Source organism: Ceratotherium simum, chromosome X, assembly GCF_057802395.1.
Source record: "Ceratotherium simum simum isolate JZ-2026a chromosome X, ASM5780239v1, whole genome shotgun sequence".
Lineage (NCBI taxonomy): Eukaryota > Metazoa > Chordata > Mammalia > Perissodactyla > Rhinocerotidae > Ceratotherium > Ceratotherium simum.
In genome coordinates this window covers 30,849,821-30,864,993 of record NC_141940.1, presented here as the reverse complement: position 1 = coordinate 30,864,993, position 15,173 = coordinate 30,849,821, and the positions used below count along the sequence as shown (strand labels likewise).

Sequence of the window (15,173 nt, the reverse complement as noted above, 5' to 3'; positions counted from 1 at the left end):
TCCTCACACACACAAAAAAAGTAAATAAATAAATAAAACTGTTTAAATAAACTAACAAAATCTTGAGTGCCAAAATAGAGATGTGGATAAAGTAATTAACAAAGTCCCCTATTTCATGAAGCTCACATTTAAGTGAGCTTATATTCTAGTGAATATATCTCTCATTACTTAATTTTTTTGTTGTTTCACCTTTGCAAGTTATATCATATTTCTGTTTGTTTTCATAACTAATATTGACTTATTTTAGTGTTTGCATGCCATGGAGATCCAAGTCATGATACAGTTTCTACCTGTAATTCTTATGCAACTCTTCCGAGTTCTCACAAATATGACCCGTGAAGATGAAGTTCCTATCAACTGCACCATGTGAGTTTTGGTGTTATAATACGAAGAAGCAACTTTTGTTTCCTTGTGCGTTTCTTCATTTCAAGTATAAATTTATCTTCAAATGAGAACCCAAAAGTCAGAAATCTAATATCAGTTTTCTATAGTTTCATGCTTCTCAGACTGGGGGATTTGCATCCCCAGGGATAGATGGTACCAGAAGCCATGAGATAAACTTACTGTGTTTTCCTCGACCAGGGGTTCTAAGACTGCTGCATGTTAGAATCACCAGGGGAGCTTTAAAAAATATCTGTGCCCAGACCACACTTCATACCAGTTAAACCAGAATCTTTGCAGGTGGAACTCAGCATCAGTATTTTTAAGTTTCCCAGGCAATTCCATAATGCAACGAAGTTTGAGAAGCATTGCCCTTGACCAATGTTATCCAATAGAACTTTCTCCAATCATGGAAATGTTATACATTTGTGCTATCCAAAATGGTAGCCATTAGCCACATTTCGCTGTTGAGCACTTGAAATGTGGCTAGTGCCACTGAGCCACATGTGGCTAGTGGCTCTCATATTGGACAGAATTGGCCCTAAGCCATCAATTTTTACTCAAAAGGATAGGGAGTATTATTTTTATGTGAAAACAAACAAGGATATATGGTAGAGTAGAATGCAAGATGCACCCAAATTTTGAAATTGAAACAGGAGTCTTCAAAACGATTGAGCTCAGTGCTGGATGTTTCTGGCTTTGCTGCTTCTGCTGTTGCCAGAGCCTCTCCCAGGAGGGCTCAAGCTACACACACTTGCATCCCGTTTGCTCTTCTCTGCTGTGGGGGATAGTCTGGTTGAAAATTTAAGAAGCATTGCTCTAGTCCACTGGTTCTCAAAATGTGGTTCCCAGACCAGCAGCATCAGTATTACCTGGGGGCTTATTAAAAATGCTAATCATTGGACTTTGCTCCAGACATTCAAACTCAGAAACTCTGGGAGAGGGGCCAAGCAATCTGTTAACAAGCCTTCCAGAGGATTCTGATGCATGCTAAAGTTTGAGAATCGCTGCTAGTCTCTTAACTATAAAACTTTCTAGGAATTTTACATTTACTTTCAATTTTAGTTCATATCATTATACCCGTCCTGTCTCTCCCTTCCCTTTTCCCCATCTGTTGACATGCTTTTCATTTTATTTTTCTATTCTTTTCCTTTTAGTCTCAGTAGAGGGGATTTCAATATTTACCTTGCTTGAGGTCTTTTCCTACATAGTAACTATTACCATACTTCACATGTATACAGAGATTTAGAAAGGAGATGAAACATCTGGGTTGCCAAAATAAAATCTGCTTTTGAACCAGGAAATATATTTTACAAGGCCCTGAGCGTGTTAGAGGCTGAAATCTTCGTTAGACCCAAACTACCATTACGTCTTATGCAGTCATCTCACCTTTAATTCTTCAGGCGGGGTTAGGTATCTTTAGGGTTAGATATGATGATCTTATCTAACAATCAAACTTTGCTAGTGAATTGGAGCCTGACGCGCTGACTTTTGTGAATGTTGTTTCAGGGTTCTCTTACATATCGTATCAAAGTGCCATGAAGAAGGCTTGGATAATTATTTAAGATCCTTCATAAAGGTTTGTGGAGTAAGCTGTCTTTCTGAGCAATTGATTTTATGTGAGAATTTTGTCTTACGGTTCCTTTTCTTTGTAGTATAACTTCCGACCTGAAAAACCGAGTGCTCCTCAGGCCCAGCTGATACACGAGACTTTGGCTACTACGATGATAGCAATATTGAAACAGTCTGTAGACTTCTTAGCAGTAAATAAACTGCTAAAGGTAAGGAAACAGGACACAACAGGGAACAAAAGCAGCCAGAGACGTACTTGTTTGGTACCCACCCATTTCACTTCTAGTCTTTCATCATTCTCTCATGTGACCCTCCCTTTCCTCACCACTTTGCCCTTGTGGGCTTTCTCCTCAAGTTCTCCACAGAACCTTCTTCATTCTCTTCACCTTCCCTACCTACCCCTGCCCCCAGTTGAATGTGTAATAGAAAGAATTGTGTAAAAGATAGACCGACCTGGGTTAGAATCCTGTATCCACGACATAATAGTTTTCTGACCTGGGGCCTATTATTTAGTGGCTCTGAACCTCCACTTCCTCATTTCTAAAATATAAGAAAAGCATTTAACACATCGTTTCTGGCACATAGTAGGCACTCAAATGGAAGCTCTTATTATTGTGATTATTTTTAATATTTCTATTATTAATGGTAGAATTTCAGTTTCAGGTATCTTAGGATATATCTACTTGAGCCTTCTCTGTACCCTTCAAATCATAATTATGCAAGCACCTATGCTGCTTGGGCTGGCCCCAGTGTTCTACCAAGGGCCAGGCTGGGTCCCTCGATGGGTGCAGGCAGTAATAAGATTCATTGTCTGTAGAGAATTTAAAAGCAATAATAAGTTAAAAGTTGGTTCGCTCTAATCACCACATGTAGGCCATTCAAAAACATTGTCAGTGATAAAATACCCCTCCCCACTGAGGCAAACATTCCCACCAAATGCCCTTTGTACATCATCAGCCAGCCCTGAGGCACAGTATTACCTTTTTACTAACACAATTTGAAGGTATTCTGTGGGACTTTGATAGCAAATTGTGATCACTTCAAAATGTTACTCAAGTTCAGAGACAAAATCCATACTGATTTGTTAGACTTTGCTAAGCTTCGAAGATTTGGGTGACTATTAAAGATTGATTTTTATTTATTTGTTTATTTTAGTACTCATGGTTTTTCTTTGAAATTATTGCCAAGTCTATGGCCACATACTTATTGGAAGAGAATAAAATTAAGGTAAGTAGCCTCAAGAATAATATTTAACATAGACAAAGAAGGCTAATCTTATTTACAGGTAGCCATGACATGCAAATCCTCCTTTATGGTAAAGGGTTCTTAGCCCTTAGCTTTTTCAATTTTGCTTAAAAAAAGAAAACAATGGATGTATTGTATAAATCTGAGTTCTGACGGTTCATATGTTTTCAAAGTCTAATCTTCAGAGACTCTTCCACATAGATTCTTTCCTATTTGTCATGTAAAATGCAGTACCTTTGAAACTTTCCCTTTGTCTTGTGGTTTAAAAATGTCTATGTTTAAAACATTCACCTGGAAGAAAAACAAGCACCAAATCAGAAATAATCTTTCTCTCAGCAAGGTCTAAGTCACGTGCAAAGTTAAAAACACTTTATGTAATCGATGTGTTCCCGGAATGTGGTGTTATACATCTAGTTGTATTTTGAAACTGTTTTAAAGTTACAAAGAAATTTTCTTAGTATAGAAATTGTAAAGCTAAGACTTGTGAAGGAAAAAATACTCACCTCACGTTTATCATTTTTATCAGAATTTTCACAAAATGAGTTTACTGAAATTGAGATGCATGGATGCATACATACCTTGTCAGGAAAAAAAATGGAATGAAAAACTGGGATGTGTCTGCATCTCAGGAACATGATTCCAAAGATGGATCAGAATGACCCACTCTTGTTAATGATTTCAGTCAATTATATTATTAGAAGTCCAGATAGTTCCTATAGTCATCTGAAGTGTACATTGAACTAGCAACGTCATTTTTAAGTTGAGGGAAAAATTATACTCCAGTGAAAAAACACATTTATATATAGAACGTATTTGAAAATAAAAATGGCAATTGATTTAGACCTTTTGCACCTCTGACTTTTTTCTCTGCCTATTTAATTTAAGCTTCCCAGAGGCCAGAGGTTTCCTGAGGCATATCATCACGTCTTACATTCATTGCTTCTTGCAACAATTCCCCATGTGACGATTCGCTATGCAGAGATTCCTGATGAGTCCAGAAATGTCAATTATAGTTTGGCTAGCTTCCTGAAGGTGAGTTGAAGGCAACCAGAACATGGTAAGGAATTATTCTTCACCAATATGGTCTTGAAAGCCAAAGAAAAAAATTACCCACTTCCTAGAGACTTAGCTAGGTCTTTATAAGGCTGCTGGAGAAACTTTTGACTGAATTGACAAATCAATTCAGTTAAACAGCAAGTTTGACTTTTTTCTTCCCCCACTGAGATGGCTAATTAATTAAATCAGAGGTCCCACACAGGTGGCTTAGCCAGAAGGCATGTTTTGCTTGTTTCACATGACGTTTCTTCAAATATATTAATTTGAATGCCATTAGATGGGGCACGTACTTTCTATGTTGCCACAATCCTCACCACTCCTTAGTGTGCCCCTGACTCTCTTTATGCATTTAAGTTGCTTCTCTGATTCCTTTTGGCCTTTGAGTTTGCAACTCCTGAACTAAAGCAACCCATTTGCTGGTGTAACCACTGTCTACATGTTGCTAATGCATGTAAATGAAAATTGTTAATTTTGGTCAGTGAGATTATTTTGTTTGAGAGATACTAGAAACTCCTATATTTATGAAAGACAGCACATTTTTCATTATTATATTTTGTTGTTATCTGTATGTAAGGGGCAATGCTAGAATGCAATTGTTCTGTAAAGTGGGTAACAACAATATTTGTTACAGAGAAGGGGCATGGGTTTGTAATATGCTTAGTTTTTACTTGCTTCTTTCCACTCTCCCTCTTCTCACAGCTCTTCATCACGTATCAACCTTATGTTAAGAACTTCATGGTCAATAAACCATCCAAGCAGTTTTAATGTCTAACATATCCTTGTTTTCTTATTAAAAATTCACAACTAGGTTTCAGATCTCCAGAGTATGATTTTCTGATATAAGACCTCTCTTTGCCAGAATTAAAATAAAGTTTTAACACTATTACATAAGCCTTTTTGTCTATTAAAAACCAAACATCCACATATCTTTTTAAAGTAAACTAAGGATGAGACTATCTGAAATGTAAAATCTCAGTTTCTTCCATGGAGTTTAAACTGGAAGTTTACTATGTAAAGGGAATAGAACATAGTTGATTTAATAGCAGTATTTACTTAATTCAAGTCAACAAACATTTGTCTGTCTTCTGTATGAGGATTCAAAGATGTGAAAGGCTGTCTCTGTAATCACCTTCAAATACATATATAAGATAAAGTGTGATGACTGTTATACTGAAAGTTCACACAAAATACAATAGGAAGGCAAGAAAGGGAGGGATTATGACTGGGGAGCATGAACAGAGACTAGAAGAATAGTTCCCCAAGACAAGAGATGAGGGTGTTGCAGGTAGAGAATCCACGAGCAAAGATGAGATATGCACATTCAGGAATTGCTTAGGAATGAGTGAGAAAGTCATTTTGCAGAGAGTTTGGGATGTGTCTCCAGAGGTAGCGCTGGAAAGGCCATCTGGTGCCAGATGATGTGAGGCCTTGAATGTCAGGCTACAGCATTTAGATTTTGATCTGTATGCAATGGAGAAACACCAAAGATTTTTGAGGATAATTTTATTGCTGGTATGATGGAAGAAGGGAAGAAAAGACCAGAGTCAGGGTAACCAATTAGAAGATCAGTCCCTCCCCCTTGTCTGCCTGGCAGAGTCCATTCATCATTTAGGCTCAGCTCTTCCCTAACCTTCCCATGCAGTGTTGATCACCCCTTCTGTTGTTTACGCATGCTTCACATACTTCTATGGTACTTCCTATTATGCTGTATTTTAATTATTTGTTTATTTGTCTTTACCATTGGACAAGAGTAAAGACCATGTCTTATTCACCTTTGCATTCCTCTAGAATGTGGTACATTGTCTCAAACACAGTAAATCCTCAAAATGTTTGTTGGATGAAGGAATAAATATAAGCCTACCTCATTAATCCAGGTGAGAGGTGATGAGGGTCTGACCTAGGGTAGTGGCAGTGGAAGTTGAAAGGAGAGATGAGAAGTGAGATGCAAACAGCTGGTTAATCAAATACTGAGTTCCTTCTATTTCATAGGAATATTCTAGGCACTATGGAGAACCTAAAAAGAGATAGTTCCTATTGTCCTATCTAGGTGAAAACACAGGAAAAATAATAAGAGAATACAAGCTAGTGTAGAATAAAGTGTTTAAAGGGACCTGTGGACCAAGGTGGTTAAGGAAGATGGAACTTCATCAGAACATTGAAGAATGGGCAGGATTAGGTAGAAGTAGTGATAGAATTGCTAGCTAGGCCTAGCATAAGCAAAAACCCAGAGGTGGGAATACACAGTGCATCTTGAGGGGATGAGCTATACTGGGAGATAAAACTGAAAAAGTAGGTGGGGACAAGATTGTGAGTGTCCTTGAATGCCAAGCTAAGGAGTTTGAAATTATATTAGAGGCAATAGGGAACTATTCAAAGCTTTTGGGAAGGAAGGGGACATGACTAGGGCTAGGACTTAGAGATTAATCTGGAAGCAGTTAAATGGATAGAAAGATTAGAGGCATAAAGACTGGTTAGGAGGCTAACTGCCATTGTTCAGTTGCAAGATAATAAGATCCTTAAGCAGGACAATGACAACAGGCAAATATGAACAACTAGTAGGGATGTCACAGAGGAATAATGTTTTTTTTTTGGTGAGGAAGATTAGCCCTGAGCTAACATCCAATGCCAATCCTCTTCTTTTTGCTGAGGAAGATTGTCCCTGGGCTAACATCTGTGCCCATCTTCCTCTACATTATACGGGACGCCGCCACAGCATGGCCTGACAAGCGGTGCGTCGGTCCGTGCCTGGGATCCGAACCTTTGAACCCTGGGCCACCAAAGCAGAGCGTGCAAACTTAACCGCTACGCCACCGGGCTGGCCCCGGAAGAATGTTTTAATAGGCCAAGACTTCACAGGACACAAAGAAAAACTTCCTTTTGGTCTGAAATGTTTACATAGGCAAGCCCCACTTTCAATAGCTAACTGACCACCCTACACTTCACTTCGAGCTTTGCGAGTTGACCAAAGTAAGGAAGCGTAGCTGAATATATTACATGTATGTGTATGTATATGTATATATATATGTATGTAGATGTATGTATTTGTGTATGTATATATATATCTTATTTTGAAAATTGTACAGTTGAGTCCCAATTCCAACAATAAGTCACTTGCCCTTAATCTCTTTCTTTAAGGTCACCTAAAGCTCTGAAAGCAATTATTCTATTATCTGTTAAAGTGAGAATGTCATTCCTTAATGTGGAACAAATTAAAAAAATTTTAAATTTGAAAAACTTATACTTGACAGACTTTTAGAATTATGTAACTGACTGTTCATTTTGATTTGGTTTCTTAGCGCTGTTTGACACTAATGGATAGAGGATTTGTTTTCAATTTGATAAATGACTATATATCTGGATTCAGCCCCAAAGATCCTAAGGTAAGTTATAAGGACATAACTGTAGTCGATGTCAGACATTAGAACTTGAGACCAAGGGTGACATTTATTCTCCTCTCGAGGATTTGGAACTGCTGTTTTTGTTTGGGTACTTTGAGTATAGTTGTACCTCAAAGCAGGGAATATTAGGTAGTGTTTTGGATGTCCCCAAGACAGCCCACATGTTCGGTGGTTCACCTGAAAGACTCACAGGACTCAACACATAGTCATAGTCACGGCTAAGATTCATTACAGCCGCGCAGTAAGGATGCTCAGCTGCATGAGTAAGGGAAGAAGACATCAAGTGGAGTCCTTGGCAATCCATGTGCAGGCTTCCTGAGCGCCCTCCCGCCTGTGAGGAGTCACATGGAGCACACCCTCTCTCCAGCAGTGAAAATGCAGCCACATGTGTGCAATATTTCTGCAGGGAAGCCCATTTGAGACTGGGAGTTTAGGGTTTTTATTGGGGGCTGGTCATGTATTGGAGGCTGGTCAAAATTCCAGAGTCTCAGAAAAGAAAGGAAAACAGGTGTTCACCATAAATCACATTGTTTGTACAAATAGTCTGAGCAGGCTAGCACAGAAGGCACAACCTTATCATGTAGGGAACGTTTCAAAATCTAGTTTCCCAAATGCCAGCCAATGACCAACGTTGCAAGTAGGCCCTTTTAAAGAGAGCAGTCTTGGGCCTGCTGTCTTAACTCTTTCCTACACAGGTCCCATCTCAAGATATGCTTAATATACTAAATGCTTCTGTTGTGAAAATTATTGCTGTATATTTAATTATTAAAATAGCCAATGCCTACCAAATATGAGTTAATGTGTAATTTCTTGTCGCTTAGGTTCTGGCCGAATACAAGTTTGAATTTCTGCAAACAATTTGCAATCACGAACATTACATTCCTCTGAACTTGCCAATGGCATTTGCAAAACCTAAACTTCAGCGAGTTCAAGGTATGTATTTGCATTTTCCATCATTTGGACTTGTTTTCCCTTTTTTTGCTAGCGCTAGTATAGTATAATGTTTTTTAGTTAAACCAGTCATCTTAAAGATACCTCAGAATTGTTGCTGTCTGAAGATAGATTCATTAATGGTATTCTGCATTTCCATCATAGTGTCAGTGGTAATATTTGTAGTATGAAGAAATGGGGTGTGTTACATAGATTGCTGCTTAAACAGAGATGTCAGATACTAGTAAAATTGCACTCTGTAGTAGTGTTTGGGCTCTTATATGAGACTAAATTTAGAAAAAACTATGTAAACGCATTTCTACTGAAAGGAGCATCAAAAGAGAAATATAAGGGCAGAGTAAAATAGTAATACATGTGTACTGAATTGATGAAATGCCTTCAGTTATCTCCATTGCTAGTTGTATTGAATGCTTTGTTTGTCTAGCACTATTCTTATGTTACTATGTTTTTTATTTGTCCCTTTTCTTTTCATATATTAATTAGATTTTTTTTCATTTGCGGTGGACCGTTTGACTTCAGTAGGTAGGTTTAACTCGGTTCACTCTAAAGTAGTTTGCTGTCTTTAAAAACAATTGATTTGATGAATGGCTAAGATGGACTGGGGCTTTGTTTGCTTTTCAAATCCTCCCTAGCCAAAATGAGGCTTTAGTTAATGGACCCAGAAAACCTAGGAGGCAGTGTGTTTACTTTTAAAATCAGCTTGAGCATTGCTAGAGGAATCAACTTTAAAACGCTACCTTTGGAAAACGAGTTTCTGCTCAAGCCAGCATGGGGGCTGGAGGGTATCTGTCCTTTAGGTGGGTGTCATCACTCCCAGGCTTGCCTCCCTTCTCTCTGACCCTGTTTAACGACTGCTCGGCCATAGTTTTGAAGGTGTGGATGAAACTACTGATTGGATTTATTCAAATCACTGAAGTAAAAAACTTACTACCATTGCAAAATCTACCCAGAGAAGGCCACCTGGGTTAGTCAACACTGGCCCTTGTGCGTGGAAAGTGATGGGGATTCACAAAAGAGCATGACCAATGGCGAGGAGAAAATCCAGCTGCCTTTGTCTCTAGAGGAGTATCTGCTGAGCAGTGGTTTTAGTGATGGAATTACAGCCAGTGAAAATGGGGAAAAATACTTAAAAACTCAAGCACCCCTATTCAACTACTCCATTATTAGATTCTGAGCATGTATAGCTCAGATACTTCCCCCAATATTTATTGATAGCTCTGAGGAAGTCAGGGAAAAGAAGGGGTGGACAGATCATCAGGATTTAGGATTAAATCTGACTACTCATAGCATTTATTAAGTCCTAACTGAATACATAGTATTATATTAAGTGCTGAAGAGGCCAAAAAAGAAATAGAAAACATATCCTTCAGCTTTATGGCCTAATTGAATTAAATGATAGGAGAGAGGAAAGAAAGACAGTAGAAATCTACTGTAGAAATTAGTGAACTTGATCACAATCTGTTCTGAGTAGCTATAAAACAAGGCCCAACCATGATATTAGCAGCTGGGATTTAAAATGGGATATACAATGGAGTGAAAGACATAGTTTGCAGTGATGACTTTATGAAATAAAATATTTGTGTTTGTGTGGTGATGAATTGGAGTGAGATGAGGCTGTTTATCCTTTTGTTCTTCTGTCCCATTGTATTTGGGCCAATGTATAAGATTTACTATAACAGTCAATAGTTAGTACTGGTAGAATGATTCAGTTGTCTAGTTTCTCTTCTTTTTTCTACTTTACAAGTATAAACAGATAAGTAAATCAAGTATTGTATGGAATTACTTAAATTTGTAGTTGTAACTAAATCTCTTCAGATACAAAGAAATGTGTTAAGACATTGCCAAATATAGAATTCTTTCATTCTAGTTCTATCCTAAGATTTCTAAGAGTTAAGAAGAATCTAGGGACTATGTTACCCACTGAAATTGTCATTAAGGCTATCATCTAGCCCCAATTATGAATGCCCCTGTCTTTAAATTTTTGCATGCTCATTCTATATGATAAAAGAATTGTTCAGATCCATTAGTAATAAAATCATAGCTCTTGCTAGCATGACCACATATTACTAAAGAATATAGTATATTAATGTTAAAGTAATTTTTGAATATTTTTATAAATGGGTTTGAAATTTCATTGTACTGCAGATTCAAATCTTGAATACAGTTTGTCAGATGAGTATTGCAAGCATCACTTCTTGGTTGGTCTACTTCTGAGGGAAACCTCCATTGCTCTTCAAGACAATTATGAGATCAGATATACAGCTATCTCTGTCATAAAGAATCTTTTGATAAAACATGCATTTGACAGTAGATACCAGCACAAGGTAAGGATGTGCATGCAATCATCAGTATTGCATTAGTAAATTTCTGCTAAGATTTTATATTAAAGTTTTCAGTAAGGAAAATAATATGAGCATTGATGAAAACATTTTTACAAATAAGGTTTGTTTCAGTTTCAAATGATTTTTAAAAACACTGTTCAGGAGCCGGCCCGGTGTCACAGCAGGTAAGTGCACGTGCTCCTTTTGGCTGGCCCAGGGTTCGCAGGTTCGGATCCTGGGCGTGCACCAACACACTGCTTGTCAAGCCATGCTGTGGCGGTGTCCCATATAAAGTAGAGGAAGATGGGCACGGATGTTAGCCCAGGGCCAATCTTCCTCGGCAAAAAGAGGATTGGTGACAGATGTTAGCTCAGGGCTGATCTTCCTCACAAAAAAAAAAAACAAAAATACTGTTAAGTGTTGAAGAAAAACACTGGTTTCTTAAATCGTAAAGAACAACATAACTGCTTCATGATTTGTTACATGAACTCATTATGATTAACAAAAATCAGAGGCCGGCCCGGTGGCATAGTGGTTAAGTGCGTACGCTCCGCTTCGGTGGCCCAGGGTTCGCAGGCCCGGATCCTGGGTGCGCACCGATGCACCCCTTGTCAAGCCATGCTGTGGCGGCGTCCCATATAAAGTAGAGGAAGATGGGCACGGATGTTAGCCCAGGGCCAATCTTCCTCAGCAAAAAGAGGAGGTTTGATATCGGAAGTTAGCTCAGGGCTAATCTTCCTCACCAAAAAAAAAAAAAAAAATCATATACAGTTGTAGCCATGTGTACTCTTTCAAATATATATCCTTAAATATATATCCCTAAATAAATATATTATTGATTATTAAGTGATTAATAAGCATGTTAAGTATGTCACATATAAAATATGTAATATGAGGGTTTTTTTCTTAGTGAAAAAATTGGGTGTGGCTGTAAACCTTACACACGTTACACATTGTCTGTGTGAAGGCCACAGCTGTAGTTATTTGCTGCACCTTTAAAATATTTATTCAAATCTTATTAATATTAAATCCTATGGGCTTCAAAAAGCAGACTGAAAGCTGTATGGATTTAGAATAACCTGATTTACCTGGTATCAAATGGCTCGAGGTAACATCATATTGTTTCATAATTAATAATTTGTCCCGTTGTTTTTACATTCAAATATAAATAAAGTTATGATGTCATTTATTATAGTCATTTTGGAAAACTGACGTGGAGATGGATTTTATTTTTTCTACAATATTCCCATTTGTCCTTAATAAACAGAAAGTGCCTATCAGCTTCAGTCAGTTATATTTCTTTAATTACGAAGATTCTTTTTTTACTTACAAATTTTGCTAGTTTTCTTCATGTGATTCTATCCTAAAGTAGATTTAAACTTCTTAGCTTTAAGATGTTATTTCTTTCTTCCTGTAGTTTGCATTGTTTTTGTCACATTATAACTATAACAACATACTTCCACTTAGTATAGTTTGCTCTATTATGTGCCATTTTCTTTTTCGTGAACGTTGATATTGACTTAACACAAGTTAACTGGTAAAATATATCTAATGAAAAGGTATCTTAAAAGTCATCCATTCCAACCAAGCTTTGTCAAACCTTTAAAAATGCCAGTTACCACTGGGTTCTGGTTAACTGCTGCTTATGCCTAGTAGTGGGGAAAAGGATCTTATGCAATGTGGAGGAAAATGTCTTTAGCCCTGATTTCAAAGGAGTCACGGGAAAAGTACAAAATGAACTTCCCCTCCCTTAAGCAGGAAGTTGTATTTTTTCCCCGCCTCTTCAGATGAAAGTGAAGGAAAATGGAATTTCACTATTGTCTTACCTAGAGGTGGAATTTTAAATATTTTATATCACATATTTGAACATTACTTAATTAAATTCTGAGAACAGTATATGTACACACACCGCCCCCCCCCCACACACACACAAAGAGCTATTGCTATCTGTAAGTAAGTGAAACACTATGCCTATTTGAGTGTTTGAGGTTTTCAACTACGGGAAAGATTGAAATGCCAAGCTCACTACCCTTTCAGCGACTTCTAAAGCCCTTTCCTCTTTGTTCAAAAGTGTCAGACAGGTATTCTTTCCAATAGAACTTTGTTTGTTCATGGGCTTAGTTAACCAAAGCTTCAATTCTTGTATATTGGACGAGGATATAAACTGTCGTTTCTCTGTTTGGTGCAAAAAGTTCACAGGTAGCCTGAGTAAAAGGTCATTTGTCAAATACATTCAAGTAAAACATATTCACCATTAACAATGATGCCAAGGTGTGGGTAGAGAGGGCAGCTTTAAGCCCCCATAATTTCCGTCAGGTCCCCCAAAGTGACCCCAAATAAATATACAGTCAAGAAAAAAATGCTTCCAAGGGAAATGCTGCTTTGAGACTAGACCCCCCCTAGTCACACCCCCTCAACCCTATTGCCACTCCTCAGGCCCTCCTGTAATGAAATTCTGGAGATGTCACTGGTCCCTATTGTGTGCTTCTCATAAACTGCGTTGGGAGATCTCCTAACTTGTTATAATTACCATGAGACATCTTTCCTTTTCAGAACAAGGATGTCCTGTGTCTAACATTTGTCCTGGGGTCTGTATCAGTTCCTGTACCCACTGCAAGTGATGTTGACACCTAAGAGAATTGCAATTTCAACTTGGGCTGTGCAGAAATCTTTTTCCCATTTTTTTCTTAAGTAATCCATGCACATAGTAAAAAAAGAAAAAAATCAAAATGCCTGTCTCCCGTGCCTTACCTTCATGCCCCAGTTCATCTCTCTAGGAGCAGCTACTGTTATCAGTTTCTTGTATATACTTCCATTTTATGCATGCACAAGCCTATATGTAATATATATGTAATAGAAACTATAATGCATTTTTTCTTTTTTCACTTAATACATCCTGAAAATTAGATCTACCACACTTAAAAAAAGTATGCATGGTATTCTATCATATGGATATATCTTATTTATCTATCCTGTCTTCTATTAATAGATTCTTAGGTTGTTTTCTGTCTTTTGTGAAGGCAAAACTTTTCATGTATTTTGCAGTGACTCAATGTTTTCCTGTGTCCTGTTCACCTGAGAGACTGTAGTATCTCCTTCGTCAGTGACCACTATCAGAACTAAAATGGACCCCCATCTACAAGTTATAATATTAATAATGGCAGCTAAAGTTTATAGAGGACTTGCTATATGTCAGACACTGTATTAAACTCCTCACATGAATTAATATCATTATTATTATCCCCATTTTGTCAAAGAGAAAACCGTGGTTCAGTGACTTGATCACAGTCAAGAAACTAGTAATGGGAGATCTGGAATTCATGTGTGTCTGAAATCCAAAATCTGTGCTCTTAACTACTAGATTATAGTGCCTCTCAAATCTTAAGACTATACTGCCTCTCAAATCTTAAGTGGGACACTGAAAAATCAGAGAACTGCCAGAAAAAGGTGATCATGATGGTGAAAAATCTTGAAACCAAAGCCATGTGAAGAATAAAGGAAAGTAATAAGGGCTATTTAGCCTTGTGAAGAGTGAATTAAGACGATTCATGGTAACTGTCTCCAAATATTTAAAGGGTTTCCATGTAAAAGTGGAAATAGACTTAACTCTTTGTAGTTCCAAAGGGCAGAGATGTGCCTAGTAGGTAGAACTTACAAGAAGTAAATCAGCTAAAGGACCTTCTTTCTAACAGAACCTGTGAAAGGGCTGGCATTTTTAAGGAGAAGTTTGAAAACTAACCATTTGTCAGGGATGCAGGTAAGGGCCGTTCCTGCCTTGGGCAGGAAGTTGGACTAGATGGAGTAGATCAGTGGTTCTCAAACCTCTATGTACGTCAGTATCATTTGGGCAGATTCCTGGGACCCAGCGCAGACCTACTGAACAGAATCTCCTGGTGATAGACTCGCTTATTGATAGGCTTATATGTTAGAAGTAAGTCCGTTAAGAAGAGTTCCTGAAATTCACAAAAGAAAAAGTGCAAATGGCCAATTAACATATGAAAAATGCAAATTAAGGCAACTATGAGATACTATTGATATGCATTCTATAGATTGACCATTGTGCCCTAGAGGCCTTATCTAAGTCTCCAGGCAAACCTCCTAAAGTCCTGAAATATGGAGGGCAGCTCTTGTGCCATCACAACCACTGTTTTTGCTGATTTGAGTATATGTACATATCTGGTGAAGAATGTCTATAGCTGAGAAGAGCAATATATAAATATGTATAAGAGGTACTGCATTAATTAAGACT

At 37.7% G+C, this 15,173-nt stretch overlaps 1 protein-coding gene across 2 annotated transcripts in view; it reads left to right on the top strand.

Annotated features, from left to right (window-relative positions):
• DOCK11 (dedicator of cytokinesis 11) overlaps positions 1–15,173 on the top strand; it is a 170,909-nt gene that overhangs the window by 94,903 nt on the left and 60,833 nt on the right. Inside the window, exons 24-32 of one of the 2 annotated variants that reach the window (XM_087427695.1) lie at positions 248–366; positions 1,891–1,960; positions 2,037–2,162; positions 3,109–3,180; positions 4,084–4,230; positions 7,551–7,634; positions 8,474–8,585; positions 9,087–9,125; positions 10,749–10,927. In XM_087427695.1, the coding sequence (XP_087283821.1) occupies positions 248–366; positions 1,891–1,960; positions 2,037–2,162; positions 3,109–3,180; positions 4,084–4,230; positions 7,551–7,634; positions 8,474–8,585; positions 9,087–9,125; positions 10,749–10,927 (948 nt within the window). The remainder of the gene's footprint in view (positions 1–247; positions 367–1,890; positions 1,961–2,036; positions 2,163–3,108; positions 3,181–4,083; positions 4,231–7,550; positions 7,635–8,473; positions 8,586–9,086; positions 9,126–10,748; positions 10,928–15,173) is intronic. The other variant, XM_004442252.3, reaches the window with a different exon arrangement.